Source organism: Mesocricetus auratus, unplaced genomic scaffold, assembly GCF_017639785.1.
Source record: "Mesocricetus auratus isolate SY011 unplaced genomic scaffold, BCM_Maur_2.0 Super-Scaffold_100047, whole genome shotgun sequence".
NCBI classification, from domain to species: Eukaryota; Metazoa; Chordata; class Mammalia; order Rodentia; family Cricetidae; genus Mesocricetus; species Mesocricetus auratus.
In genome coordinates, this window is record NW_024429224.1 from 6,314,444 (window position 1) to 6,341,591 (window position 27,148).

General features: G+C 49.9%; 1 protein-coding gene across 6 annotated transcripts in view; it reads left to right on the plus strand.

The window, feature by feature from the left end:
- Mvb12b (multivesicular body subunit 12B) overlaps positions 1-27,148 on the plus strand; it is a 162,115-nt gene that overhangs the window by 51,943 nt on the left and 83,024 nt on the right. For 3 of the 6 annotated variants that reach the window (XM_040735701.1, XM_040735704.1, XM_040735705.1), the window contains exons 3-7: positions 1,635-1,742; positions 7,944-8,040; positions 14,097-14,226; positions 16,654-16,776; positions 18,591-20,197. In XM_040735701.1, coding sequence (XP_040591635.1) covers positions 1,635-1,742; positions 7,944-8,040; positions 14,097-14,226; positions 16,654-16,776; positions 18,591-18,894 — 762 coding nt within the window. In that variant the 3' untranslated portion in view covers positions 18,895-20,197. Of the gene's footprint in view, positions 1-1,634; positions 1,743-7,943; positions 8,041-14,096; positions 14,227-16,653; positions 16,777-18,590; positions 20,198-27,148 lie in introns of those variants that run through there. The other 3 variants (XM_040735703.1, XM_040735706.1, XM_040735702.1) reach the window with 1 other exon arrangement.

The window sequence follows — 27,148 nt, forward strand, 5'->3', positions numbered from 1 at the left end:
TTGCAGCGTTGCCTCGCCCACCCGTTCCTTTAGCAAGTTCCCACTGAGCCTCCTTGTGTGGTGGGGGAGGATTCATGTCAGCCACACAGTAATCACCTGTGTTTGAAAGGCACGGAGTCATCTGTGCAGGTGCTCACCAGTGAGTGTTCTTGCGTCTGTAGTGTCCCCTGGGGCCGGCGGCATGTCTGAACTACCATGGACTTACTAAAGCCGCTGGGTTTCCAGGTCAGATTTGCCTCTGAATTGCACACTGCCTATTGCTGCTAGGGCTGTGGTCCTCCTGTCTACACCCACAGACTATTAGCTCATTTGATTTGGGGGAGAAATTCAGGTTAACCTGTAGCTCTGTGTGGATGGGTTGGGAAGCCCCTGCCTAGTGCATCAGGGACTTCGAGGGACAGCAGCTGAGGCCACCACCTTGCCTTAAGCTTTCCCAGAGCCCCCCTCATGAGCTTTCAGGTTAGGTTTGCCACCTCAGCATAATGGCCTCTCTTCTCTTTACCCTCAGAGCTGCTAACTGACAGCTGTTCAGTTTGAGAAATAAGCTGTTTTCTCTTGTTGGCTAGCCTTCAGCTTCTCTGAGGCAGCTTCCAAGATGGCAGCTGGGGTGGGCTTGGGGACATAGTGGCAAACTCCCGCATGTGTGTCAGAGGCTGTTGACAATTTACAGTGCCTACAGCTTCATGGGAACAGAAACCCTTTCAGCCGTCTACCAGGATGGCCAGGAATCCTCAGACCAAGGACCGTTTCCCTGTGCACACCTTAGCTCAGATGTGCCCCGTGTGAAACTGCTGCCCAGATGTGCCCCGTGTGAAACTGCTGCCCAGATGTGCCCCGTGTGAAACTGCTGCCCAGATGTGCCCCATGTGAAACTGCTGCCCAGATGTGCCCCGTGTGAAACTGCTGCCCGGGTCTCCGACCCTGCTTTGTGTTGGCACAGGCTACTCTGCTGAGATAGGAGGTTCCCTTGTCAATTCCTTGTGCCCAGACTCACCCCTGGATGTCATGCCCAATGAGGCAAAGAAAGGCTCACTTTACCCTGGATTCCTAGTGAGGCTACAAGTGGAATCAAGTGAGTCTAGCCTATTTCCCATCATGATGTAGTTTCTGACCTGGAATTCCACTTTAGGAGCTTGTACCAAGAAGATGAAGTGTGGAGCCAATTTCCTGACCTACCGCCCTAGCCCGTCAGAGCCCCCGTGGGCAGGAAGACACACCATGCCCACCACAGGGGGTGCCCCTCCCTCGCAGGTGTATTTAAACCCCCTCAGGCTTTCTCCTGTGCCCTGTGCCCACCCCTGAGTAAGTGGCAGCAAACAGCCTCATGTGCTGACCGCCCAATCTCCTCACAGTCCATTACAACAAAAGCTATCCTTCCCTCGTTAGAACCATTTCTGTCAGGGTGTCTTTAATCAGTGGCTTCCCCAGGGACAGTATTTTTAGAAGTTGTGTTTTTCACAGCCTCCCCTTTTCCCTCTTGGAAATGTTCTTCCTGTGCCGGGTGCGTTGCACTAACGAGATGCCGGGAGAGTTGGGGCCAGTGCTAATTGGGACAGGTGCAGAGGAAGCGGCCCGCCCCACCCCCCGTCCCAGCTCATCTTACCCATGACCCTCTTCTCATCCCTGTGCTGCAGGTTGCACAGACAGCAGATGGCGTGGACGCTGACCTCTGGAAGGACGGCTTATTCAAGTCCAAGGTCACCAGATACCTGTGTTTCACGAGATCGTTTTCCAAAGAAAATGTGAGTCTAATGGCAGTTCCCTTTGCTGAGTGGGCAGGAATAATTAACATTCCTGGTTGGGTTTTCCTCTTTGTGTGTGTGCTTTATGTTCATTGCTGGATTAATTTATCTGTGGTTTCAGTGAGCAGGGTAGAATCGGCAGCCAGCACCATGTTTCATTTATTAACAACGTTATTAACCATGTCCCCAAGTGCACAGTGAATTCCATTAAGATGTTGTCTCCAAAGGAGACCAGAAAATTCTCTCACTGCACTCTCATTTGCCTCCTTTCCTGCAAGTGACAGCTCACTGGGCATTGTGGATGGAGAGTCTTCGAGGGCAGATCAGCTCAGGGGAGGGTCCATGATACCCACTACCCCATATCTGTCCCCAAACATGACACAGCCTTGCTTCTAAAGAGCCTCTGTGTGACATGGGACATGCCATTGTTTTTACGGAGAGGTGTCCACCTGTATATAATTCTCTTGTTTTTTGATACTTAGGTCCATGAACTAGGAAACTTTAAAGATCGCTGCAAGAACTTTCCCTAAATGCAAGAGGCATTTTAGAAAGGGCAGTAGTTTTGGTGACCCTTGTGTGAGACCCCAGGACTGTATCTCATTTCCTCCCCAGATGACCTCCCGCTTTTAGTCTACCATGGTAGTGAAATCACTGCCATGCTCTGGGGCAGAGAATCTGCTTCTTCTAAATTCAGATACTTGTTTTTGAAATATTTTTTTTACCAATTTACAAATTTAATTATAATGGTAATGTAGATTGTAGTTTCAAAAAAACCACCCAGCATAAAACATGCTGACCCAAAGAATGAAAGGTAGAAGGCTTCTTCTTCCCGAGAGACTCCCTGCCCGTCACAGCCTCCCTGTCCTGTCCATCACTTCATCAGAACCCTCCAGCCTGGTGTCCCACTGCCAGTTCCAGGCTTGCCCCTTCAGCAGTGTCTGAATGTGGACTATGATTACACACTGCCTGTAGTTCATTGATAATTCTTTGTTATGAATATTGTTCCTAACATGTTCAGGATGAGGGGTGAAGTTGTCCCCTTAATTTCCCCTCTAATTACAAGAGCAGCACATTTGCTGCTCATAAAGTTTGAGTGAAATGGAGAATCTTTTTCCTACCATGCCTCTGAATGCACATTCAGTAACAGGATGGTAGCAGCTGAGCCAGCTCGGTGCCTGTGGTGTGTCTGCACAGATCCCTTGCTCTCACTGGAGCCTGAGACTTCCCCAGAGCAGGGCCGAGGTGGTGTCAGCACCCCAGATGAGGCCCATGAGGTTATCAGTAGACCCATCAAGTGTCCTTCCCACCTGCACCCCTCATGCTCCCTCCTCAGCCCCTTTGTCTCTGGAGTCTGCCCAAACACCTTTTGAAAGCTGTTTCTGCCTTTCGCTCCTATGGCCTCTGTTCTGTCCACTGACTGCTGCTCCTCGTGGACGGCATGGGTTCACTGCTGCAGGGCTCTCAGGAGGAAGTCCCAAAGACTGGTCAAGCACCTTGTCTAAGTTACTTTTCTGTTGCTGGGATCAAGCACCGTGACGAAGTCAACTTACAGAAGGAGGGTGTATTTTGGCGTATAGTTCTAGAGGAATAAAACCCCATCGAGGCAGGGAGGCGTGGCCACAGCGGAAGGTGTGGCGTTAAGAGCAGGAGCCCGAGGGCTCACATCCTCAGCTGCAAGCAAGAAGCCTAGGAAGAAATGAAAGTGGTGAGAGCTTTCCACTCTCCAAGCCCACCTCAGTCACATACTTCCTCCAGCAAGGCCGCACCTCTGAAACCTTCTCTAACAGACCACAAACTGGGGACCAAACGTTCACATTCTCTCAAAGCTATGTGGGCATTTCTCACTAGAATCACCCCAGCCCTGTGCTCAGAGGATAGCCACAGTCTCTTGGGTCACTTACATTGGGGCTTTGTGGCATCCACACCACGAACAAGTCCAAGATGTCAGGAAATGAAAGACAAGACGTCCGGCTGTTTGTGCTAAGAGAATGTGTCTGCCGCCTTTATTGCCAGAAGAATGTGTATGTGCCACGTCCGTATCTGCCCATGTGTCTGCTGTATATTCAGACTTACAGCACAGTGGAGAAACCCCAGGTGTAAGAACTTGTGTTTTCCTCGTGTTAGATGTTGATGTCAAGTGGGCAAGGCCGGGCTGTAAGCCAGGACTAGAGAGCAGGATGCACCTGTGGCTGTCAGCTGCCAAGCAATGCACAGAGATCTGTGGGGGCTGGGGCCCAACAGGACTTGCTACATTTCCTCCTGAAATCCATGAGGCATTGATCCAGGCAGAAGAGCTCTTGAAGTCCTGGGAGTGAGGACAGCAACAAGTCCATTATGACTCGGGGAAAGCACTGGGTCATTAGTTTGAAATGGATTATAGAAAACACAATTCTTGGGCTTGAAGATGGTGGTCGAGCACTTGCTTAGCATGCATGGGGCCCTGGGTTCAGTCCCTGGCACTTCCAGAAAACATGTGGCTGTCCATCAGTAGTAACTGGGTGCTGGGAGGGATAAGGGTGTGAGGCTGCCAGGAGGGCAGCCATAGGAGCCCCTGCCCTGTACTGAGCCTAGGTACACTCTTTTTAATGGAAAGAAAATGAACGTGTCCAGCGCTGTTAGCTCGCTTAGCAATCCCATCCTCAGCACAAAGAAAAAGAATAAATGAGTCTTTTAGGACATCCAGGTGATCGAATTGGGGCATAGAATTTGTTTTGGGATCAAAGTTTGGGCAACGGCAAGGCTCACTTGCCAATCCTCAAGTGAGGCAGGAGCTAGGTACATGCTAACCAGTGGTGGCTGCCTGTCTGTCCTGACCTAGGTCAGGACAGAGGCTGGGCAGAGTCCCGCTTTACAACCATATGGGAGGGTGTGGGATCCCCAGAGCAGGCCAAGTCTTAACTAAGTGACTTGAGACTCCAAGCATGGGAGTTTTGGGAGTTTCCTTTGAATCCTGAATTCTTTTCCCCCAATCAGGCCATTAATATAGAATCCTGGCTGTAGAGTGACATTGCTTCCTGGGGAAGGAGTGAGATTAATTGCACTTTTCATGGCCTGTACTTTCTGCATTACCTGTAATAATAATGTACATAGATTAGGTAGGGAGGATGTTAAACAGAAGGATTTATGAACATTTGAATATTAAGTTGGTTATCTGTGGCTACCTTAAATGCAAAGTTGTCAAAAATAATTACAGTATACTGGCAACTACTGGCTACCAGAGACAATATAAATACCCTGAGTCAGTGTATATCGGGCTTCTGGCATGAATCATTAGCTCAACAAGGATTGGGAATACGTTCTTCATATTTATGAGAAGGAAATGAAAGAGCGCACAGGTGGGGGAGGGGAGAGGAACCAGCAAAATTAATGGTGTTGTGGGCCTGTGGTATAAAAAAAAAGAAAAATAACCCACAGAAGGGCAGCCCCATGGAAGAGAGCCACACTCGGATTGCTGGAAGCTTCAACGGAGTAGTCCCCCAATCTGTGTGTATGGAAGGGTTTCCATATGCTCGTTTTTAATGACCACACCACCAGTGCTCTGATTTTATGGTTAGGGCATTTTCTCAACAGTGGGGAGGGTGAGGTTGCTAAATGGATTGCATTTGGCTTCTACAGAGTCCTGCTTGTCGCTGAAAATGTTCAAGCACAATATTGATGGCTGCCCATCCATCTGTGGGCAGCAGGACATGACCTATTGCTGATTTCTCGGTGCAGAGAGCAGTGATGACAGCTGCCCCGGGGCGAAACCACGTCCTTCCGAGGTTCTCGCTGAACCCAGCCCTCCTGGGCAGTCAGAGTCCATTCCATGATAGAGAGGGCCTGCTCCCCATGTGCTGTGCCTCCGTGCATGCTGACCCCTGACCCCAGGCCTTGAGCTTGGGTAATGCCGAACTGCTGGCAGGCACTGCTGAGAGTGAAGGACAGGTGTCTGATGGGCACGAGCTACACGTGCCACTCTGGCTTCTGAATGTCACCTGAGGCGTGTTTTACTTATGCGCCATACTAACCAATAACGAACTTTTAGAATTTGGGTGACCATTTCGATTTGCCATCCAAGAAAGTCTGGTTTGGTTTCTGATCACCAGAGCTTACCCTGTTCAAAAGTGTGCCACCAAATGTAGTTGGAATTTTCTTTGGGCCACCAGCCAGCTCTCAAAGACAGAGACTTACTAAGTATGAATGCCCAGCCTTAGCTTAGGCTTGTCCCGCTAGCTCTTTTAACATAATTTAACCTCTTTTATTCATCTTTGTTTTACCTTGGGGCTTTCTACCTTTCTTTCATTCTGTGTGCCATACTTCCCTGCTTCCTCCCAGTCTGTCTGACTGGCCCCTTGTCTCCTTGGCATCTTTTTTTTTCTTCCAGAGCCTAAATTCCTCCTCCTCCTTACTCTCCATGCCCTGGAGACCCACCTATACCTCCTCCCTCGCTATTGGCCATTCAGCTTTTTATTAGACCAATCAGGTACCTTAGGCAGGCAAGGTAAAACAGCAACACAGCTTTACATAGTTAAACAAATATTCTACAACATAAACAAATGCAATACATTTTTGCATAAAGAAATATTCCACAACAACCAAACATTATTTAGCCAATAATTATTGAGTCCATACTGTGTGCCAAGAACTGTGCTAGCTTTGTTGAGCAATAGAAGCAGAGGTCATTTTGGTTTCTATTTAGCAGTGGCAGGCAGGTCCTTAGTGCACAGTTGTTGTAATGACATCCTTGAAGATGGTAGGTAGATGGATACCTTGCAGTGTCTGTCTTAGTCACTGTTCTGTTGCTGTGAAGAGAGACAATGATCAAGTCTACTCATAAAAGATGCATGTAGCTGGGGGCTTGTCCACAGTTCACTATCATCACGGCAGGGAGCATGGCGGCACACAGGAAGACATGGTGCTGGAGCATAGCTGAGAGCTATAGCCTGGTCTGCTAGCTAAGAGGGAGACACTAGGCCTAGCATGGGCTTTTGAAACCTCAAAGCTTTGCCCCCCCCCCCAGTGACATACTTTCTCCAACAAGGCCACGCCTCCTAATCCTTTTCAAGCCATTCCGCTCCCTGACGACTAAGCATTCAAACCTGTGAGCCTATGGGGGCAGTCTTATCAAACCAGCACAGAGTCCAATTGTAAGTTGATGGGAATTAAAAGGAGCTTAAGGAGAGAGTGCCTGGCTTAGTTAGGGAAGCAAATGTTCCCTCTATGGATTTTGGAGACACCTGTGCATTCAGGATGAAGGTGGAATCTGTGTTCCCCAAGCTCAGAGGTGAAGGCGGGCCCCTTCTCTCAGCAACAGGGGAATACCAGCCTGAGAGGTCCCTGTGAGAGGCCTCGGCTGACTCCATAGATGCTTTTCCAGGGCTGAGGACAGGCACAGTGAGCGTGCATTCAAGCTGGGCTTTGGAGGACAGTGCTTCTGTAGAGTGGGCACATAGAGCACATCTGGATTCCTACCAGGGGAGATTTGGACTGGGAACCCATTTTTCTTGCCTTAACTGGCTCTGACGAGGCTGAGATTTCTTGAGAGCCGTTTCTAGCATGAAGTGGAAGCCGCAAGTGCTGGTGTGTTTGCAAAGAATTCTCTCTTGCAATTATAGAATGGTGCGCCACCCACCATCTTCAAAAGATGTCTTTACAGAAACTGTGCACTGTGGATCCCTCTGCCACCACTGGATAGGAGCTCTTAAGAGGCCCCAGCGAGTCATTTCAGAAGGCGTGGGAAACAGAGTGCGGGGCTGCCTTTCTGTCAGTTTATGATTCTTGGGATTTTGTAAAATGCATCTTGTAACTGAAAACTGTCTGCAGCCAACAACCTCTTAGGTGTATGATCAGTCCCCATTCAGTTCAGATGCAACTCCTCTCCTGCAAGCATCCCAGAACCTTCTCTGTTTAAAACCTGCTGACCCTGAGAGGTGGTGGCGCCAGGCCACATGCCCACCTGCCCTCTGCCGGGTTCTGTCTGCTGCTCTTGGTTCATCCGACTCATCAAGGCCACATACAAGTGAGCGGTCTTGAGATTCACAGATGAACCTCCCTCCTGAGGTACACTGTACTCCCTGGGTGTTGCTGGGAACATTAGGTTATTAACCTGCTGTGGTAAAGCTGCAGCAGCAGTCACTGTATTGAATACACATCCTGCAGCCAGGACTGTACGCTCACTGAGAAGTTCCAGTAATAGTCTGTGTGTCTTTTCTTCGTCCCAAGAGCCACTTGGGGAATGTGCTGGTGGACATGAAGCTCATCGATGTCAAGGACACGTTGCCTGTGGGCTTCATCCCTATCCAGGAGACGGTGGACACACGTGAGTCAGCCCTAACATGCATGCCTCGGGGACAGTCTCCTCCTCTTCCAGGTGGACTTTTAAATACTCTGTGTGTTTTTCTCTGGAAACATTTGACGGAGCTTTCTCTTGATGGTGAAGAAAGCCTGCCACTTGCAACATCCACCTGGGTTCTCTGTGTTTCCAGAGTGTGTGGGACCCTGCCTGCAAGTAAGCAGAGTCACTTTTCTTAGAATGACGCCCCTGCTGCTTGGGATCACTCAAGAACAGAACAATGAGGCTAGGGATAGTTGGGATTTGGTCTGCCCTCAGCTGTTGCTGAAGCCAAGCTTGGCCCAAGACCCCAAAGCAAAAGGGAGGAAAGGCAGAGATCAAAAGATGCCAGGGGCCTGCAAGAAGCAGCTGTTCCTGGTGTGGGGCCCACAGAGCAAGCAAGACCGGGAACCAGAAAGACTGCAAGTTAGACATGCAAGATCAAATGGGAACCAAATATGGGGGCTCCAACTCATAGTCCTAACACTTGGGAGGTGGGGGCAGGAAGATCAGGATTCAAGGTCATCCTTCACTGTATAGCAAATGTGAGGCCAGCCTGGGCTACATGAGTCCCTGTCTATTACAAAACAACAACAACAAAACTTAAATGAAAACAAGGTATGAATTAGACCAGATGTTCCAACCACTGAGCAGCAGTGCACTGAGGGGAGCAGCAGAGAGCTGTGGAAATGGAGAAGTTGCCTCGGGACGCTGTAGTGTTAGAGGCTGGGGTCCTCGAGGGCTATGGCCAGGGTCCTGGAGAGCTAGGACGGGTAAGGTAGTGTATCTGAGCTTCTTTGTTTGGGTGTACATTAATTTGCTGTATTTATAACTATGAGCCACTCCACAGCAGTGAGACAATGAATAAGAGAACAGAGATCCCTTTATCTGTGAAACTCCTTTATGGAATTCTACATTCTTTTCTTTGCTTTTACTTATAATATGTATACACACACATACATATAATATGTATACACACATATACATATATATACACACGCATACATATACATATATTTTTTAATTTTTCATGGTGGGAACATTTCTGAACCATTACTTGCTTGCCATTTCCTTGTTTGCATTTCAAACTGAACAGCTTCCACGCCTCCATAACTACTTCCATGGAACGTGTTTCAGCACGGCAGGGGATCCCTCACTGACCGCTTTCATTTGCGTGCTGTGAGGTGTGGCAGTACGTGTCATGGTGCTGGTTGGCTCTAACTGCCACTTTGACACATCTCTGATCACCATAGAAGGGAGTCTCAGCTGAGGGGTCACCGGATCAGAATGGCCTCTGGGCATGCTTGCCCGCGTTTTCATGCTTGCGAACTGACCCAGCCCATTATGGGTGGCACCCTTCCCTGGGCAGGAGATCCTGGGCTGTGTGAGGGTAGACTTGGAGGGAGCGTGTTTCTCTCTGCTCTTGACTGGATGTGCTGTAACTAGCTGCTTAAGTTCCTGTCTTGGCTTCCCCTTAATGATGGACTCCAGCCTGGAGTTGTAGGCCAAGTAAACCAATTCTTCCACAGTTCCCCTTTGGCCAGAGTGTTTTATCACAATAACAGAATGAAATAGGGCACTGATATTTACTGTTTTTCATGTAAGGCCCCCATGGTAAAAGCTTCACCCTCATGATCTCATTTTATCTTTAGGAGACCTCTGGAGAGATGGAGGTTAGACCAGTTTTATATATGAGAAAAACAAGGCACAGTGACTACATCTTAGCCAAGAGCAAGAACACACCCACATACAGATGTACGCACACACGGACATACATGCACACATACACATGCGTGCAAACATATTTGCGCACACACACATGTGCATGAATACACAAGGATAGCTGGGCGTTGGTGGTGCACACCTTTAATCCCAGCACTCGGAAGGTAGAGCCAGGCAGACCTCTGTGAGTTCAGGGCCAGCCTGTCTACAAAGTGAGTTCCAGGCCAGCCTCCAAAGCTACACAGGGAAACCCTGTCTCGAAAAACCAAAAAAAAAAAAAAAAAAATACAGATGGATACATATGTGCCTTCACATATAGAGATATGCACACAATACACATATGTGCATGCATATAATCACGTGTACATGTACACACATAGAAATGTACATGCATGCACACAAACATAAATACATATACATACACATACAGGTACATATACACACATGTGCATAGCACACAACATACACATGCACCTCGATATGCACGCACAAACACACATGTATGCACATGTACACACACATTTACTAAGCACCTTGCACATACAGACTTTCTAGTTAGCAGGGGATTTTTTAATGATGGTTTAAGAAACAGTCAAATACCACGTAATTCACACAATCAGTGCTTCTTAGATTTTCATCGTTGTGCACCCTCCGCTGTGGTTCTTCTATCACCGCAGCTGTCCTCGTCTCCTGCCCCGCCGGCTGGTGCTTTCTGCATAGCTCTGCCTGTTTCTGGTAGTTCCTCCACATATGTGCATAGCAATGCCAGGCTGGGGAAATGACCCTGTGGATAGGCGCTTGCTGCACAGACAGGAGGCCCTGAATCCACACCCAAGCCGCAGACGGAAGGAAGGCCCCTTCCACGTCCGGGCCCTCTGTTGGACCAACCCTTACCTCTAGTCTCTCTGTGCTCATGTCCAGTCTGGCCCTGCTGCTTGAGCTTGTGAACCCCAAGCAGGTCCTCTCAGACTCCTGACTCAGTTTACCCATTTGTCAGGCGAGGAGGGCACTCTCTGCCTTGTAAGGTTGCTGGAACACACTGGTCCTTTCAAGTTGGCCTTACCAGCTGTGTGACCTCCGTGAAGGTATCTCACGGTCTGGCAGCAGCAATGGCTCCCTTCCTCAGACCTCCCAGTACAGGGGCTCTGCCTCTTATTTTGTTTTACTATTTAAATTGTATTTAATTTGTAGTTTGCTCCTTGTTAGCAAGCCTGAGTGCTTTTATAAATGTTTGCTTGCTAACTTTGCCTCTTCTTAGGTGAATTTTCTGCTTACAATTTAAAAAGGCCTTGTTGATTTTTGTCTAAGCCTGTTTTCTTCCTGGGGTTTTCAAAGTTTTAAATATTTCTTTGATGTTCTTTTTTTGACAGCTAATTGATGTATAATATCTTTTGTATGGACATAAGGCCATTCAGCATTTCTTGTTTGTCGAGCTCATTCAGTGAGGAGGCCCTGTTGTGGGCCTGTGCTGTGACTGCTGGGGGCCCGGTGGTTCTGATTGGGAAGCCCCCATGTTTGCATCAGGTGCTGTCCAGTGGGGCCTGTGCTCTTCATCGGGTGTCTAAAAGCATACCTGTGGTTAGGGAACCATTTCTCAGCAACTTCCCAGGGGATCAAGAGCCTCATGGTCAGCCCAGGATCTCCTGAGAACACTTAAAGCCTTTTTTTCATGGAGTCAGCCAAAAAGATGAGAATCCTATAATTAATTTAAAATGTGGCCTGTTGCCGCCCGTACAGCACTTAAACCCTGGAAGACTGTTTGTTTTAGTAAAGTGCTGTGTACTCTTCCTGTGTTCATTAGCATGACTGAACACATTTCTATTGACTATGTATAATATGCTTACTTAAGATGAGGCCTGCTTAAGCATGTGTAATGAATGAGTGGGTCCGTCCTTGACTGAGCTGGCTGCAGATGGAGAGACATGGAGCCGAGCTCTGGCAAAGGCTAGCAGAATATCTGTCCCTTGGTTTACCCCGGGGAAGGTCTCTAGTGCGTCTCCGTCAGGGCTTGAACTTGGTAGCTATTGGTGTTAGGTACAGGGTTGCTGTGGCATACCCTTCCTCCAGGATGCCATCTCAGCCATTAGGAGGATGTTTGCTGTGCGGGTTAAGACATTTCTACAGCTTGAAGATAATGTAGCTTGAGGATGTAGCCCTTTGCTTTTATTTCTGGGGGAAAAAACTCATAGGATTTGGGCATTTCAGCCTGACTTTTTGTTTGCCTGTTTGTTTGTTTTGAGGCAGGATTTCTCTGTGTAACCCTGACTATGCTGGAATTCACTCTGTAGATCAGGCTGGCCTGGAAACTAAGGGATCTGGCTGCCCCTGCTTACCAAGTGCTACCAGCCACCATTGCCCGGCTCAGCCTGGCTTTTTAAAAAGATGCCTCCCTTCCCCCAAAAACATAACAAAGAGCCAACAATACTGCTGATTCTACCAGGCCCACAGGACCGCCCTTCCCCTGCCTGCATGCCTCCAACAGGACCATGCAGATCCTGCCACTTGAGGTCACAGGTTCTGCCACTTGAGGGTCAGCCCTAAGCCCAGATGTTAGTGCACACTGGGCTGGCTTGCCAATCCCTTCTAGCTGTTCTTTATTGAGCACTTACTATATGCCTATAACTGGCCAAGAAGTCATGTTACCCACGCCACATCTACCCACATTCCCCTGGAGTGGGTTTCTACCAGGTAGGTCCCTTCTACAGATGGCAAAACTGAGGCTCAGAGGGTTTAAGTGACTTCCAAGGTACCAGGACTAGCAGTGGCAGAGCTGGGGTTCCAGCCCAGATCCTACTGATGGAGCCAGGTGTGATAGCCACACCTGTAACCCCAGGGTTCATGAGGCCGAGGCAGGAAGATTACAAGTTTGAGACTGATCTAGGCTACATAATGAGACCCTGTCTCAAACAAAACCCACCCCTGAGTGTGGAAGAAATAGGTTTCTCCAGAGAAGGTCATGTCCAGTTTGTCACCTGATACCGAATGGTGGGCCCTGAAATGGTATGCATGCAGGAAACGTTATAGACACTGAACAGGTTGTATCTATATAACTAGGACTATATATATAACAACAATGAAGGAAAAAGAAGTCGGGGATCATGAATTTAAGAGAGCAAAGGGGATGTGCATAGGAGGGCCAGAGGAAGGAAAGGGAAAGGGGAAAATGATAATATAATTATATTTTAAATAAAAATGTGGAAAAATGAAAAACCCCACATACCCAACCAAAAGATCGGGAACTGTTGGGAGAAGTTCAGAGGCATGGATGAGCCCCGCCACCACCTCGATGCACTGTCATCTGTTGCTGGAGTGCCAGCCCATGGTGTGCATGCTGGAAGTTGACAGAGAAGCCACACACTGGCCTTCATTCCTATCCAAAACCTACCCCAGAGTGTCAAAGAGGTGGTGAAGACGAGCTCTGTTTTAGACAGAAGAACTTGAGCTCTCCAAGGCAGAAGGGATGGCAGAATCGGGAGTACTGCTGCTTTGAACCCGAGAACCAAGGAGTGACTCTTACCCACAAGCATCCTAAAACCACAGCCAGAGCAGTGCTCAGGGGGATTGTGGTCCAGGCCTCAGGCCCTTGCTGTGGAACTCGACACACTAGCCCTGGAAGCCCACACATGCACTGCCTTTCAGAAAGGTCTAACCTGGGCCAAAGCCAGCCAGCTCTGATATGCTACTGGATGGGGGCAGTCCTATATATATATCCTGCCTTTCTCTGCCACAGAGCAACAAGGAGCAGGTGGTTATAGAGCAAGAGGGACCCGAGAGACCTGTCAGCTCACTTCAGAGCACACAGCTTCTGGATGCAGATCCAGATAAGGCAGGGCAGGGCATTTTGCAGTGATTGAGAAACTTGAATCAGACCCTTCCAGGGTAGGGCTGGGCAGCATGACGTAGTGTGAGGATTTGTTCCATGTATCCAGACAGATTAAAGGTGTATGGAGAGCTAGAGCCCGTGTGCTGACCAGGAGCTCGTTGCTCTGCCCTGCAGGGCTCGCCCCTTAGGGTATGCTTGAAGATTCCTGTAATGAACGTGAAAAGGCCCTAGACTGCAGGCTGTGGTCTGCAGAAGCTGCAGTGCACTATGGTAGCAGTTCTGGGAGCTCCTCCTTGGCCCGCGTGTCTGGGGGCAGGCCCTGGAGCAAGGCAGGGTGACTGGTGTACTCTGTTGTCGTGGCCTGTCCTTGGTGGCCTCAAGAAAGGCAGAAGTAGAGCTTAGCCCCCCCAGGTGACAAGGGTGGCCCATCCCTTCAGCCCAAAGGGGGGAGGAGGTGGTATCTCTTTAGACTCACACCTTTCTGTTGTCCCTTCCTTAGAGGAGGTGGCCTTCAGGAAGAAGAGGCTGTGCATTAAATTTATCCCCCGAGATTCAACCGAAGCTGCCGTCTGTGACATCCGCATCATGGGCCGGGCCAAGCAGGCGCCTCCCCAGTACACGCTTATCGGGTGAGTCTCAGCACCCCAGTACATGTGTATCGGTGAGTCTCAACATTTCTACACACAGGTTCCCCCGAGAGTGTTTGGGCCACTCCTGGGCCCAAGACTTGAAAGTGTGCATGGCTCACAAGGCTCGGCCATCATCCGTGGTCTGGGTGTTGGCGCTCATCACTGACTCTGCCCTCAGCCCCTTAGCTCACGGTGTAGCTCCGTCCTGGGGCCTCCTGTCCCCCGTACAGTCAGTCACCGGTAAGACCCCTTTGCCTGCTGCCCTGATGCCACTGTGGGCCTCAACTCCTCACGCTGCTTACCAACCTGGGGCACTTTGTGGCAATCCTGCTTGTGCCACAGGACAGACCCTGTGTGCGGGAGAGAGACAAGTCCCTGCTGTTCTGGAGAAAGATGTGCAATGAGCAAGAAGATAAACAGGGCTGTTTCAGACAGTGAAGGGAATGTAGCTGACTTTGTGGGAGCTGGGGCTACTCCAGTAAAGACAGGAGGCAGGGATACTAAGCGAAGTTCTCTGAGTCAGGAGAACCAGCTGTGAAGAGACTGAAGTGGGCTGGCAGAGTGGGAGTGACACTCTGGGAATAGAGGCCCACCTGTGGACACCCAGGGGTAGTGTTGGGCCCAGAGGGAAGTACTTATCCCCTGGCTTTTATTATGGGCACATTGGTTGCAAGTGAGAAAGAAACCCACATGTTGCAGGACTCTACAGTGCAAGTCTAATATCAGAGAACTTGCTGGAGACCGAGCCCATTGGGGCCTGGTCATCTACAGAAGTGAGCCGGGCCTGGCTCCAAGCTGCTCCATAAACTCCAAGTGCAGGCAAATCCCAGCACTTCACTTTGGACCCCCATGAGCCTGAGTGATGGGAAGCCCCACCCAGAGGGGCTTAAACAAAAGGAAGCATTTGTTGGCTGACACAGCAGCCAGGCTTAGGCAGGCAGAAGTATGAACTCAGAGAGTGAGAGCACCTCACCCTGCCCTCTCAGTCCTCTGGAGGGACTCCATCTGGCTCCTGTTTTCTATGGGGAGGCATGACACTGCTGTCCCTTTAGGAGCAGGTCCAGGACAAGAAAGTATACCTTCCCGTGGTTCCCACCACAATTCCAGAATTGAGTGTCCTTGGTTTGATTCATCTGATTGCCATCAGGTGCACCCCTACCTGGTCACTGTTACCTGGGAAAGATCACCTACTGTTTACATCTCTCATTTCAATACCATTTTTAAATTATTTAACTTTATCTCGTTGCATTGGTGTGAAGGCGTCAGATGCCCTGCAACTGGAGTTACAGACGGCTGTGAACTACCATGTGGGTGCTGGGAATTGAACATGGGTCTTTTGAAAGAGCGGCCAATGCTCTTAACTGCTGAGCCATCTTTCCAGTCCCCAAAAAGTACGATATTTATTTCATCTTGGCCATAACGTCCTCCCTTAGAAGAAGACATAGCATGATTTTTAAGTAAGAAAAATAAGTTGGGGACTCAATACCAAATTCACTTAATCTGAGTGCCACCATGACAAGGGCCTGAACTTGTGCTCTGAGAGGCAGAAAGCTCAGACTGGGCGCAGCCTCCGGAGAGCAGCAGGCAGGCTGTGGCAGCGGCAGCCTGTAGCTAGGTAAAGATGGCCGAGTTTCGTGGTGCCGCAGTTGGGCTCACTCTTCTGATAAGGCAAGGTCTGGTTTAGAATAGCCCCCAGGCTACACCCAAGACCCACAGAATAAATGTCCCTTGGCTTCCAGTCCCATAGACACCATGCATGTGGACATGCATGTGGCAGAAATTATCCTGCTGCATTGCCGAGCGTGAGCGTGCCTCGTTCACGGCACAGGTGTGCAGTGTGGGGCACGGCCACTGTGGCTGTCACACCACCCAAGGCGTGCGTCTACTCTTGACTGTGCTGGTGTGTGGCCTGTGAGCCTCCAGTTTGAGGGTTTGAGGCCGTCTTTACAACTGACCTTGGAGTGAAGCCACACGCGACTCCCAGCTAGCTATGAGGGGCCAAACCCTGACATTTGGAAGTGTTGTGTGGACTTGAAGAAGAATCCTTCTCTATAAATCAGGTGTGTGTCTGCAGAACATTCCCCACTGTACTCAGCAGTACTCACTCTAACCGAATAGAGTACTTGAGACCAGTGAGATGGTAAAACAAAGAGTGTGTACATGCCAACAAGCGAGGCAGAGCAACCAGAGCGGGCGGGCACGTGGGCGGGCGGGCAGGCTCGGGTGAAGATGGCTCCATCACAGAGACAGCTGCAGTCGTGCTAGGCAGTCCCCAAGGCATGAAGGGCGGTGACGGGGCCTGTCTTACATGGTGAGAGGGGCCTCCCCAGGGTTTGGGACAGCTCATGGTGAGGTAACGATTGGCTTTGCGGCTCGGGTCAGTGCTCCAAGCTCAGCCGTGTCTTAAAGGTTCTCTTTCTCCTGCAGAGAGCTGAACAGCATGGGCATCTGGTATCGCATGGGCAGAGTGCCAAGAAACCACGACTCGTCTCAACCCACCACGCCCTCACAGTCATCAGCCGCTGCCACCCCAGCCCCAAACCTTCCCAGGTGAGGCTTCGTTGAGGATCTCACCCATGCAATTCCATGGCCTTAGGGCCTGCTGAGCCATGCACCAGCTTAGAAAACACCCACTTAACATCTGCTGAAGTGGTGCGAAATGCAGCTGAAAATTTGCAGAAGTCTAAACTTGGGCCTTAAGTAGTCATGGTCGGAAATCTTTGTGTTCCACGCTGTGTAAAGGCTCGCAGTGATCTGTGTCATGGTAATGCTACAGATCCCCACACAGCAGGAGGTGTGGCTCAAGCTTGGTTGGCCAAGCTGGGCAGGCACGGTGTCTCTCACCCTCAATCCCAGCATTCAGGAGGCAGAGGGCAGAGGCAGGTGGATTTTGAGTTAAGGGCCAGTCTCATCTACATAGCAAGTTCCAGGAAAGCCAAGGCTACATAGTGAGGCCCTGTCTCAAAAACCAAACCAGATTAAACAAAACACAAAAATTGACTTGCCATTCAAATGAGCTTATAGACGCATGTGTGTGTGGCAGCCAGGTGGCCAGCGCCCTGGCTTCCAGAGGGCAGAATTCCCTTTCAACTCTGCAGCAACTAACTCATCAGAGACACAACAGGACTGGTCAGCTGTCCATGATGCTTGCTCTTTCCAGGGACTTTTCCATAGCATTGTAAAGGAAAATATGTGAGAAAGAGAAAGAAAATACTAAAATGATTATAAATTTCATTGTTAATAAATAATTTAAGTTGACACTTTTCAAAGTAAACAGTATTAATGTGAAGTTGCCTTACCTAATAGAAAAATCACCAACCGAATCGGATTGTGAGTGAGAAGCTGTTGTTTTGAGTGGAAGCTGAGCCCTGGTGCACACTGTTCTTTTGTTTTGGTTGGAACAGTTGCCTTTCCAGCCCTCACTCCATGTGTGTTAGGCTTCTCACTATGTGCCTCTGAGTTGAAGCCAATCTTCCTCCTGTTATTTTAGTCGTCCTACTTAAGCAATTGTCACCCTCAAGACGGCACTAAGATTGTAAAACAAGCAACTGTACCTAATTGGTTCAACGGCCGAATGTGCATTTGTACTGTTCTGTATTTAAAAAGTTCTTAGAAAGTGGCAAATTTTCAGGAAATTGCACTTATTGTCATAATAATTAATTCTTCTGCCAGCATTTCAGGTCATCGCCTGTGCTGGGTGAGGTCAGCTTAGATTCACCTTTGGTGCTCATGGTCAGCTCAAGCTTGGGTTAACTATAGAGGCTGTGGAGCCCTTGGGGTTCAATCGCCTTGAATAAGTAGATCCAGTCCCCAAAGACATGTGGTCTGGAAGGGCCCAGAAATGGGCTTCACCTCAGGCGGTTGCTAATTCCTACTGCATGCAATGAAGCCATTCCAATTTGTTTTCTTTTTTCCTATAATTCATCTATTTTTATTTTATGTGCATTGATGTTTGCTTGCATATATATCTGTGTGAGGGTGTTGGATCCTCTGGAACTGGGGTTACAGACAGTTGTGAGTTGCCATATGGGTGCGGGGAATTGAACCCAGGTCCTCTGGAAGAGCAGCCAGTGAGTGTTCTTAATCATTGAGCCATCTCTCCAATCCCTCTAACTTGTTTTCTGTTGCTATGAAAAAAAAAACTGTTCAAAAGCAACCTGGGGAAGACGGCTTACCCGGCTTATCATCCCTGTCACAGTCCATCAGTGAGGGAAGACGGGGTGGAGACTGAAGCAGAGGCCATGGTACCCTTTCCCCATGCTTGCTCCCCTTGGTGGGAGCCCCCACACGTCAGTTGTTAATCAAGGAAACGCCCCCACAGACTTGCACGTAGGCCAAGCTGATGAGGCATTTTCTCAGTGCAGGGTCCCTACTGTCCCAAAAGAAGCAAGAAGAGTGCCCATCCTGAGCTGGCCTGTCACAGGAGAGCCAGGGTGCCCACCCACAGCAGGCAGCCCACCGTACCCACGCTCGCTCTGGGAGCTGGTGGGGTTGGAGGGTGGCATAATCCAGCCCAGCACTTGTAAGGCTTGTGTGTTTTATGACCTTGGTGCACAGTTTATGGTTTACAATGGCTGCAAGGAAATTGGATCAGTTCTGTTTTACTTGCCAAATAAAACAAATGTCAAAATAGTCAATATAAAATGTATTCTAATTTGGCTGAGTTAAGTGAGCCGGCATTCAGGGGGATCACCTCCTGTATGCAAATGCTGCTGTGTGTTTCTCCTAGCTCGCCTCTCTGGCTGGGTGTAGATTTACAGGCAGTGTGCCTGCCTGTGTGAGCCTCTTAAGTCATCTGGGTTTGGTGTTTTTATCTTTCGTGGGTTGGCTCAGATTTTATTCTTTTCCTATCCAGCATCTTTGATTTTTTTTCTTTTTTAAAAAATTGCTAGTTACTTCAGTTTTCCATTGACGACAGGAAGGGTTGAGCCTGCTATTTTGTTCCTCGAGATACTGGGTATCTCTTTAAGGTAACTGAAGACTCAGCTCCCCCCATAGCCCCCCCCCCCCGTGTTAGGTCAGACTGGTACCCACCCTTCCTTCTGTTTCCTCCTCTTGAGCCTGTGCTCACGTGGCCCCTGTGCCCCCTGTGTCCACACCCCTCTGGGCTGCCTGTGCCGTCACGTGAAGAGCCCCTCCAAGTGGTGTGGGCAGTCCCCCCCTCGCCACTGTCACAGCACAGGCATCTCTAACAGTGAGGGCCTCATGTTGCTGCCCCTCCAGGTGACTCCCCATGCCTGAGCACTGCAGAGTTTCAGTCATAAAAGCAGTAAGCGCTTGTGGGAAATTGGCAGAATGTAGAAAATAATGGGAAAACAAAACCCATTTCCAGTGAGCAAATTCTCATAACCTTTTGTTACATTTCCTCCGAGCTCTCCCCGTGTACTTTTATGTAGGTGACATCATCACATGTACAGCAAGTTCATGATTTTCCCATGGAGCAGGGAAAATTGTGTGTGGGGCACCTGATCCAAGCTCCACGCACAGCTGCCAGGAGCACGGTGGCGCACTGCCCTCTACTGGCCACCTACAAGGTGGCAGGCAGCATGCTGGGAGGAGGCCAAAGGATGAGGGAGATGGAGTCGGTGCAGACAAGCTGTCTCCTGAGCCTGGGGGCCAGTCTCAAAAGCCAAGAACCTGTGCTCTGCCAGCACTGGAGTTAAAGCGTTCCCAGCAGCTTTGGGGAGAGCTGTCCTTTCCCACTTGACTTCAGACAAAAGGGGCATTTGCTGACCTTTTCATAGGTGACAAGCCGTGACCTTCCTCATCCCCGCAGCATGGCCTTCCCCTTCACCTGAGACTTCCCATTGCTGCAGGGGCATTCGTGGTGAAATCCGACCTGGAGCCCCCTCCCTGCCCTCCTGAACGAAGGCCTCGGGGTAGGCAGGATGCTCGTTGGCGGTGTCCAGCAGATTGAGCATTGAGTTCAGCGGAATTTGTGTCACAAGCAACATTAAATGGCTTTGGCAGACCTCAGCCTTTGTACAGTGAGCCCTGGTTTTACCCACAACCCTCTGCTTAGGTCTCTGGGGCAAGCCACTTTGTCCAGGACCTGGATCCTGCGTCCCCCTCAAGCAGTGAGCATTCCATCCCTGCCTGTCTGTGTCATGCACATTACCCGGAAGGATAGGGTGACCTGAGGGCTGAGGAAATGTCCTAGCTCCCCACCCCTCTTCTGGGTTGGCCTTGGCTAAGTAAGCCAGCCTTGTGGGGAGGGGTGCTTCCTGTTCTGCTCAGGGCTGCCACGGGGGCAGGGGGAGGGGGCACAGGTACCAGTGCAGACTCGCCTGCAGACAAAGCGAGTCTACCCCTCTCACACATGGGGTCTCATATGTGACTCTGTTAAAAAGGAGAGGTTCTGTGGCTGCCTGGGCTAAGATGAATGAATGTCTCTGTATTACCTGGGTGTGCATCTTGGCGGGCTGCTGGCCCCAGCTTGCTGAGCAGTGGAATCAGAGTCATGCTTATCAAATGCACAGATGACACAGTTGCTAGGGAGAGCAGATGTGCCCAAGGATAAGGTCAATATTGTGTAGCTCCATGGCTGCAGCACCCATGGGCACTAAGAGGTAGAAGGCAGTCACATGGTCCACGCACAGGGCCAGCAGACCTGGCCCAGAAGTAGGGTGCGTGTTTCTAGAGCGTGCCAAGTTCACAAATTAAAACCAACCATCATAGTCTCTCCCTTAGAAATTCAGATTCAGCAGACACCTTGCCAGGGGTAGCCTTGGTTAGCAGTATATTGGGATAGCTCAGTGTTGGCCACTGAGACCTGCTCCAGATCCCACAAGCACTGCCCCTTCCCCTCAAGGGCTGGTGGCGGTGACAGGGGCTCCGGTGGGAGGAGAGCCGACACCGCGGCACATCCTGGGATGGGTTGCAGACAGAGTGCCCAGGCCTCGCTGGTGCTGACGCAAACAGCCACCGTGTGGCCCCCTCCAGTGTCCGCTGAAACAGGTAGCTGGGACCCCAGAGTGCTGGACATACTAACATTCGTTTCAGTGTAGACCCTGAATGGGGCTGCCTAGGAACTGGAGCACACGCACACAATGGCTGTGCTCTGCCTACCCACGGGCCTGGAGTAGGAGTCCTTGTTGTAAGCTGTGGTCCTGGGGAGAAACCCTACCAGGCCTGCCTGTCCTTCTCGGACACCCCACTACCTAGGACAGAGGACAGTCCCACCCACAGCCACAGAGGACACCACATACTTTCTAGCAGTAGTCACAGCAGCCCCCCCCCCAAGGTACAGCCGCTAGGAGCCGTCCCAGGTGTCAGTCAGCTAAGCGTGCCTCTCTGTGGCCTGGTGCTTGCTGCTTAGAGGTGTTTGGGGATCTCCCAGTGATTTGTCAGCTCCCAGAAGGTTGTCAGTCACATTTTCCAAAGTATGTTTCTCAGTGACAGACATAATTGTACTTAACTCTTTGCATGGATATTATCATTCTGTGACAGATACTCTGGGAAATGGGGCATTTGATAGCAGAAAATCTGTCACATGCACTTAGTCTTCCTCTCGGGGACACCAGGATTCAGTCACAACTTTTGCATGTCGGTGTCAGCTTTTGAGAACATAGATCCTGCTGACCTCAAAAATGGTTCAATCATTCGGGTCCCAGGGCTGTCATCTGAAAGGTTAATGGCCCTTCCTGTAGGAGATAGGAAATCACGCCACCTACTCTCACAGCTGTCATAGCCCTTGTCACAGCCCATGAGCCATACACGATCCAGCCTGTGCGACCCTGCCTCCCTGCTAGACCCAGGGCCCGGCCTGTGCGACCCTGCCTCCCTGCTAGACCCAGGGCCCAGTTTTGCTGCCTCATGAAATGTTCTGGTCGACTAGCAAAGTAAGTCCTGCGCAAGCTGAAGCCTCAGACGCTAGCCGGAATCCTCATGTCTACACTGACAGCCTCAAATCTTCTGGCTGCCTTCTGTCAGTTTTCAATTACGAGATTATCTCTGCACCACAGATATATCTGCCTCTTCACCTGTTGAGGCAGAACTTGAGTGAGAGGCCCGCACGGCTCAGGCCAGGAGGCTGTGTCTCCTTGTGGTGGTACGTGTTCCGTGTTCTGCGTGCTGGAGGACAGGTACTGCAGGCCTTTGCCCATACGGATGCCAGGTAGATTCCCAGGGAGGGGGCAGAGGATGGCTTTCCCTGAGGGATGCAGTGGGGTGCTATGCATCAGGTTCATTATTGCAGAAGGGCATATGTGCCCCGCCTCTGGTCAGGTTAGCACACAAGGCTAAGAACTGGTTCCATTGTTCCTCCCTGCTAACAGTGAACGTGCCACAGCACGCTCTGCTGTTCTTCCGTAGAGTGCCCTGGTCCTGTCAAGAGAGCTTGGGGCTCAGCACCACTACAGTTAGATTTTCTTCCCTTCATACGAAACCCACCTGGGTTTTTTTCCATTTTTTTTAATGGCATGCTTTTTGAGGTACAGACCACAGTTTTAGAGCTTTTTTGCTCAAGGTGCATAGACATTTGCTCTGAGGTCTGAATCCACTATGAGCCTTACGCCTTTCCCTAGAGAGGCCAGCGGCTGGCTGTTAGCCCGGAGGTGAACCAGGTCTGGGCTCCAGAGTTGGGGCAGGGGTGAGGCTGCTGGGGTTCAGCCGGGACTCATTCAGGCAGCCAATGTGAGAGAGCTCACGTGTTCTAGCCTCTTCCCTCCAGAGTTCGGCTGGATGCCCCAAAGAAGCCTGGCCACACAGAAACAGCGGTGGTGACGGTGCTGGCACTGAGTTGAAACCTCTCAGCCCTGCCATTTCTTTCATACAGGAAGTAGTTGGGTGAAGTGCAGCTGCAGATTGGTTAAGACCTCCGAGTTCCAGGTGCCCGGCACGTGGGAAACTGCATTTTCAGAAAGTACGCATTGACTGCATAGTGGAGTCAGTGTGTAGATGCCTCCTTTCACCTGTTGCACTGTCTACACAGCTGTCCAGTCAGCAGCCTCAGATAGCAGAGAGCACACAGCAGTGCTGGGCTTGCCGGCCCTGCCTCAGGGCCTTTATAAGCAATAAACAAACATCCTAACAATAGCTCCATGTGGCAGGCTGTGCTGTCAGCCTCATTTTAAGTGGATAAAAAAGGAAATTAGCCAGGCGGTGGAGGCGCACACCTTTAATCCCAGCACTCGGGAGGCAGAGGCAGGCGGATCTCTGAGTTTGAGGCCAGCCGGGTCTACTGAGCGAATTCCAGGACAGCCTCCAAAACAATACAGAGAAACCCTGTCTCGAAAGCCCCCCCCCAAAAAAAAGGAAATTAAAGAAGTTGGGTTTCTTTCCTAGTGTCCCACAGCTGGTATGTCAGAGTCCAGATCTCAGCCCATAGGCCAGCTCCCTTCAGCTGGCAAGCTCTCCCTGTACCCACAGTCTGTGATTACATGGTCCCTGGTTGTTGAATTTATTGATCTTTCATTAAGAGTTGGGCATATGCCTGATTTAGAGACAGCCCTCTGATACCCAGCTATCTTAAACGGGCTGCTTCTCCAGGCTCCAAACCAGAGTGGGAAGTGGATGACAGGACTTCCCAGGGATTGCAGGGCTTGAACTCTGTCTCCCCAGGCTCCTGGTTGGACGTGACATTAGCAGTCTGAATTCACTCTAAAGGAGTCCACCCTTGGGCTGTAGCTGCTGACCAAAGGCAGTAGAGTCCACACCATGTCACCATCTCCCCACACAGCTCCACCACCCTGCTTCTGTGGGGTTCCGGACAGTGTGGTTGATCCTGGACCCAGGAGAGTGTTATGAAAGCCACCTGCCCAGTGAGGTGCTGGTGACCAGAGCCTTTGGCCACCTCTGAAGCCAAACCCAGCTTAGTGCTGATATCAGGGTAATTTTGAAGGAGAAATCTCATTAGAATGCAGTTTGGTATTGTTTGGCATGAGTGATGACTTGAGGCTGAGCAATACACTTTTAGATATTAATTTTTAATATGGCGTCTTGGGAAGTCAAGGCTTCTGTTTAATGAAGAATTGACTATTAGTCAATATGGCTTCTACCTCTGAGTCACAGTGGCTGTCAGTCCCTCATACCAGGTTTTAACAAGGTGTCTGCCACCTGCAGATTTGCTAGACCTCTGTAACTTGTGTGGCATAGCAAGTGTCTTATTTCTCGCAGTGGTAGCTGTGTGGCCTCTTCGTGGAGGTTGTCCTGGAAATGTGGGTCCTGGACACCAAGTCCTGTCCGAGGCCCACTCTCATGCGCCCTGCTCGTGCGGTCGGCTCCCAGCTTTGGAGGAAGGCCTTCCTCAGAACTATGGAAATAGTTCTTCGTGTGTCAGGACAGACGTATCAGCTCTCTTTGGGGTTGGTTTTGTGAGCCTGGCCACTTAGAGGAGGGTGTTTTTCCTTTTCTCAGAGTGGAAGCTGGCAGTCTGTGAGCTGGTAGCTCTGTGGAACACTTCGCCGGGGGTCGCCAGTGGAAATCTGAAATAGTTCAAATGGGCATTCGCCAGCACTCTCTTCCTGGGGTCTCACCTCTCTCCCTGCTATACTGCTCTGTTTCAAGACAGGGTTTCAATTATTAATTTGGATATTTAATAAAAATCCTTTGCCTTCGGTAACTTTCATAAAACCTTCTGAGTTTATTTGGGTTGGATTTTTGCCCATGGATTAGGTAAAATTCAATTCAAATATCCTTCTTGAACAGCTATGTTTTCTTTCTAGTTGGATGATATTAATAGTGTTTATTAGAATAAATACATTTGTTATCATGTCACCTATGAGTTTCTGAGCATCCTGTATTAGGCATCATATAAATGCTGAAGTTCATGTCCATAGTTGTGCATGCGTGTGTGCATGTGTGTGCATGGCATACGTGTGCATGTTATCTTTCATCTTTCCCAGGAAGGAAATCCAGTCCCCCTTTTAAGAGAGAGGACTGACCTGCACAGATTGAGGCTTAGGAGGAGCCAGCACCAGAGCTCAGGGCCGTGAGCACCCTGCTTGCCTTCAAGGAGCCTCAGGCCTCCTGGTTTCCAGCCCTTTACCTCAGCATTTCCTATAGCCAGCCCGTATGAACAGGCACCAGACCAAACACAGCTGTCCAGCCCATGGCCCACATCCCGCCTCCTCCTCTGCCAGAGCTTTATTCTGCTAACCAAGATGTTTTCCGTAGCTCTTAAGATGGAGTGGGCTGGAGGAGGAAACTGCTGTTGCCTGGGGTCCTTGGTCAGGTCTGGGGCTTCGAGCGCCACCTGGCTACTCGCCCACTCTGGGCTCTCACGCATGCAGCTTGTTATAGGCTTGGTCGCCTGCTCTTGAATTCGCAAAGGCGGCCATGTCAACTGGAAGGAGATGAAAAGCCAGCAGTGGTTTTTAGAAGTTGGGTCAGCAACTAAACCAGAGACTAAATATTTCAGTTTGTAGGATTAGACGTGATCGTCTGGGATGTAAGGGCTGCCCGAGGAGCAGGCTTGGCCTTTTTCTTCGTCTCCTTCATGTGGGGGAGGTGTGCGGTATTTCAGGACTAGAGCATGGTAAGACTTAAGCGTACTGAATAAATAGTGAACCAGAGTGAGCTCTGGGAGCTTGCGCCCCTTTTTATTTTTTGGAAATAATTGTGACTTGAAAAATAGCAGATTGGTACAAGGATTGTAAGCTAGGCAACAGGAACCCGCCAGGCTTTGAGGGAATAGGTAGTCTCTGGCCACTGTGTAAGGGAGTGTTTTCTCTGCTTGCTTGACTCTTCTCGGGGGAGGATTGACAGTATCCTGCGCTCCGTGGATGCTCACGGCAGTGAATGAAGCCATGGTTGTTTATATCCCAAGACACTTAAGGAGTCTGGGATTTCAGGGGCCCCCAGCTCTCCCCACAGCACAGTAAGCACCTCAGGCTGTCCACTAAAGATGAGTATGCCACCAGGGTGTGTGTCCCCTCCAGGATGTGCCCTCCGTCACCACATGAACAGCTGGGGTGGCCTGTGGTACAACAGCCCAATGCCCCAAGCAGAGGACCCCACCCTCCTCCTACTCCCAAGTCAGTGGGAGCCCTGTGTTCACTGTCATTTCCTGTCGTGTTCCGTGGATCATGATCACTGTTCGTACCTCTTGGTTCTAAATTTCAGAAGTAATTTGTCACTTTCAAAGAGCGTGCCATTAATAACCATTATTTAGAACTGTCTAGTCGTCAGTGTGTGTATGTGTGTGGGTATGGGTGTGTATGTGTCTGTCTGTCTGTCTGTCTTAGTTAAACATCCAAAAAACTGGCCTTGCTGGTGGCAAACAATGCCTCCACATTGGTAGAAACAGCCTTCCCCAGTCCCACCCACAAGAGAGTTGTCCCCTGTCTGTCTTTAATCACCATGAGAGTGGGTGGCGACAGGGACTGGCCAAAGCCTGGCCTCCTGGAACTCATTAGTATTATTGGCAAAGACAGTATTGTAAATTGAGAATTTTTTTAACTGCTTGGAAAAAATTTCTATTTAACTATTTCATTTTATTGTCCTTCCATGGGCAAGAAGGAGAAAGAGAAGAAAATCGTTCTCATCAAGCCTTTGAAACAGTAAATGAGGAACCCAAAGTTCAGGTTTCACTGGGTGCGGACCCTGCGCGGTCGTTACAAATGCTGCATAGATGGTAACTGGCCACCCCGGGGTCGGGGGCCGGGGGAGCATCTCAAACCTGCAGATGGGCGGTGGCTAAGAGACAGCATTGCCATTCAGTGTATGCTAATGCACGTTGTTATTCTTAACATTAAAATTCCACTAAAGCACTAATAATTACTGTTAATACCGTCTAGTGGAAAGTTACAGTAAAGGAGCAGTAGTAGAAACAGTATTTAAGGGAGAGCTGCCGGCATGATAAGAATGCAAATAAGCGTTATTAGCTTAATGATTTTGCCGTCGCCATGGTTGTGCGGCAGCAGTGTTGTGAATATGTCATCCGGCACCCGTGAATTTGGAAAGTGTGTCAAAACACAACTTC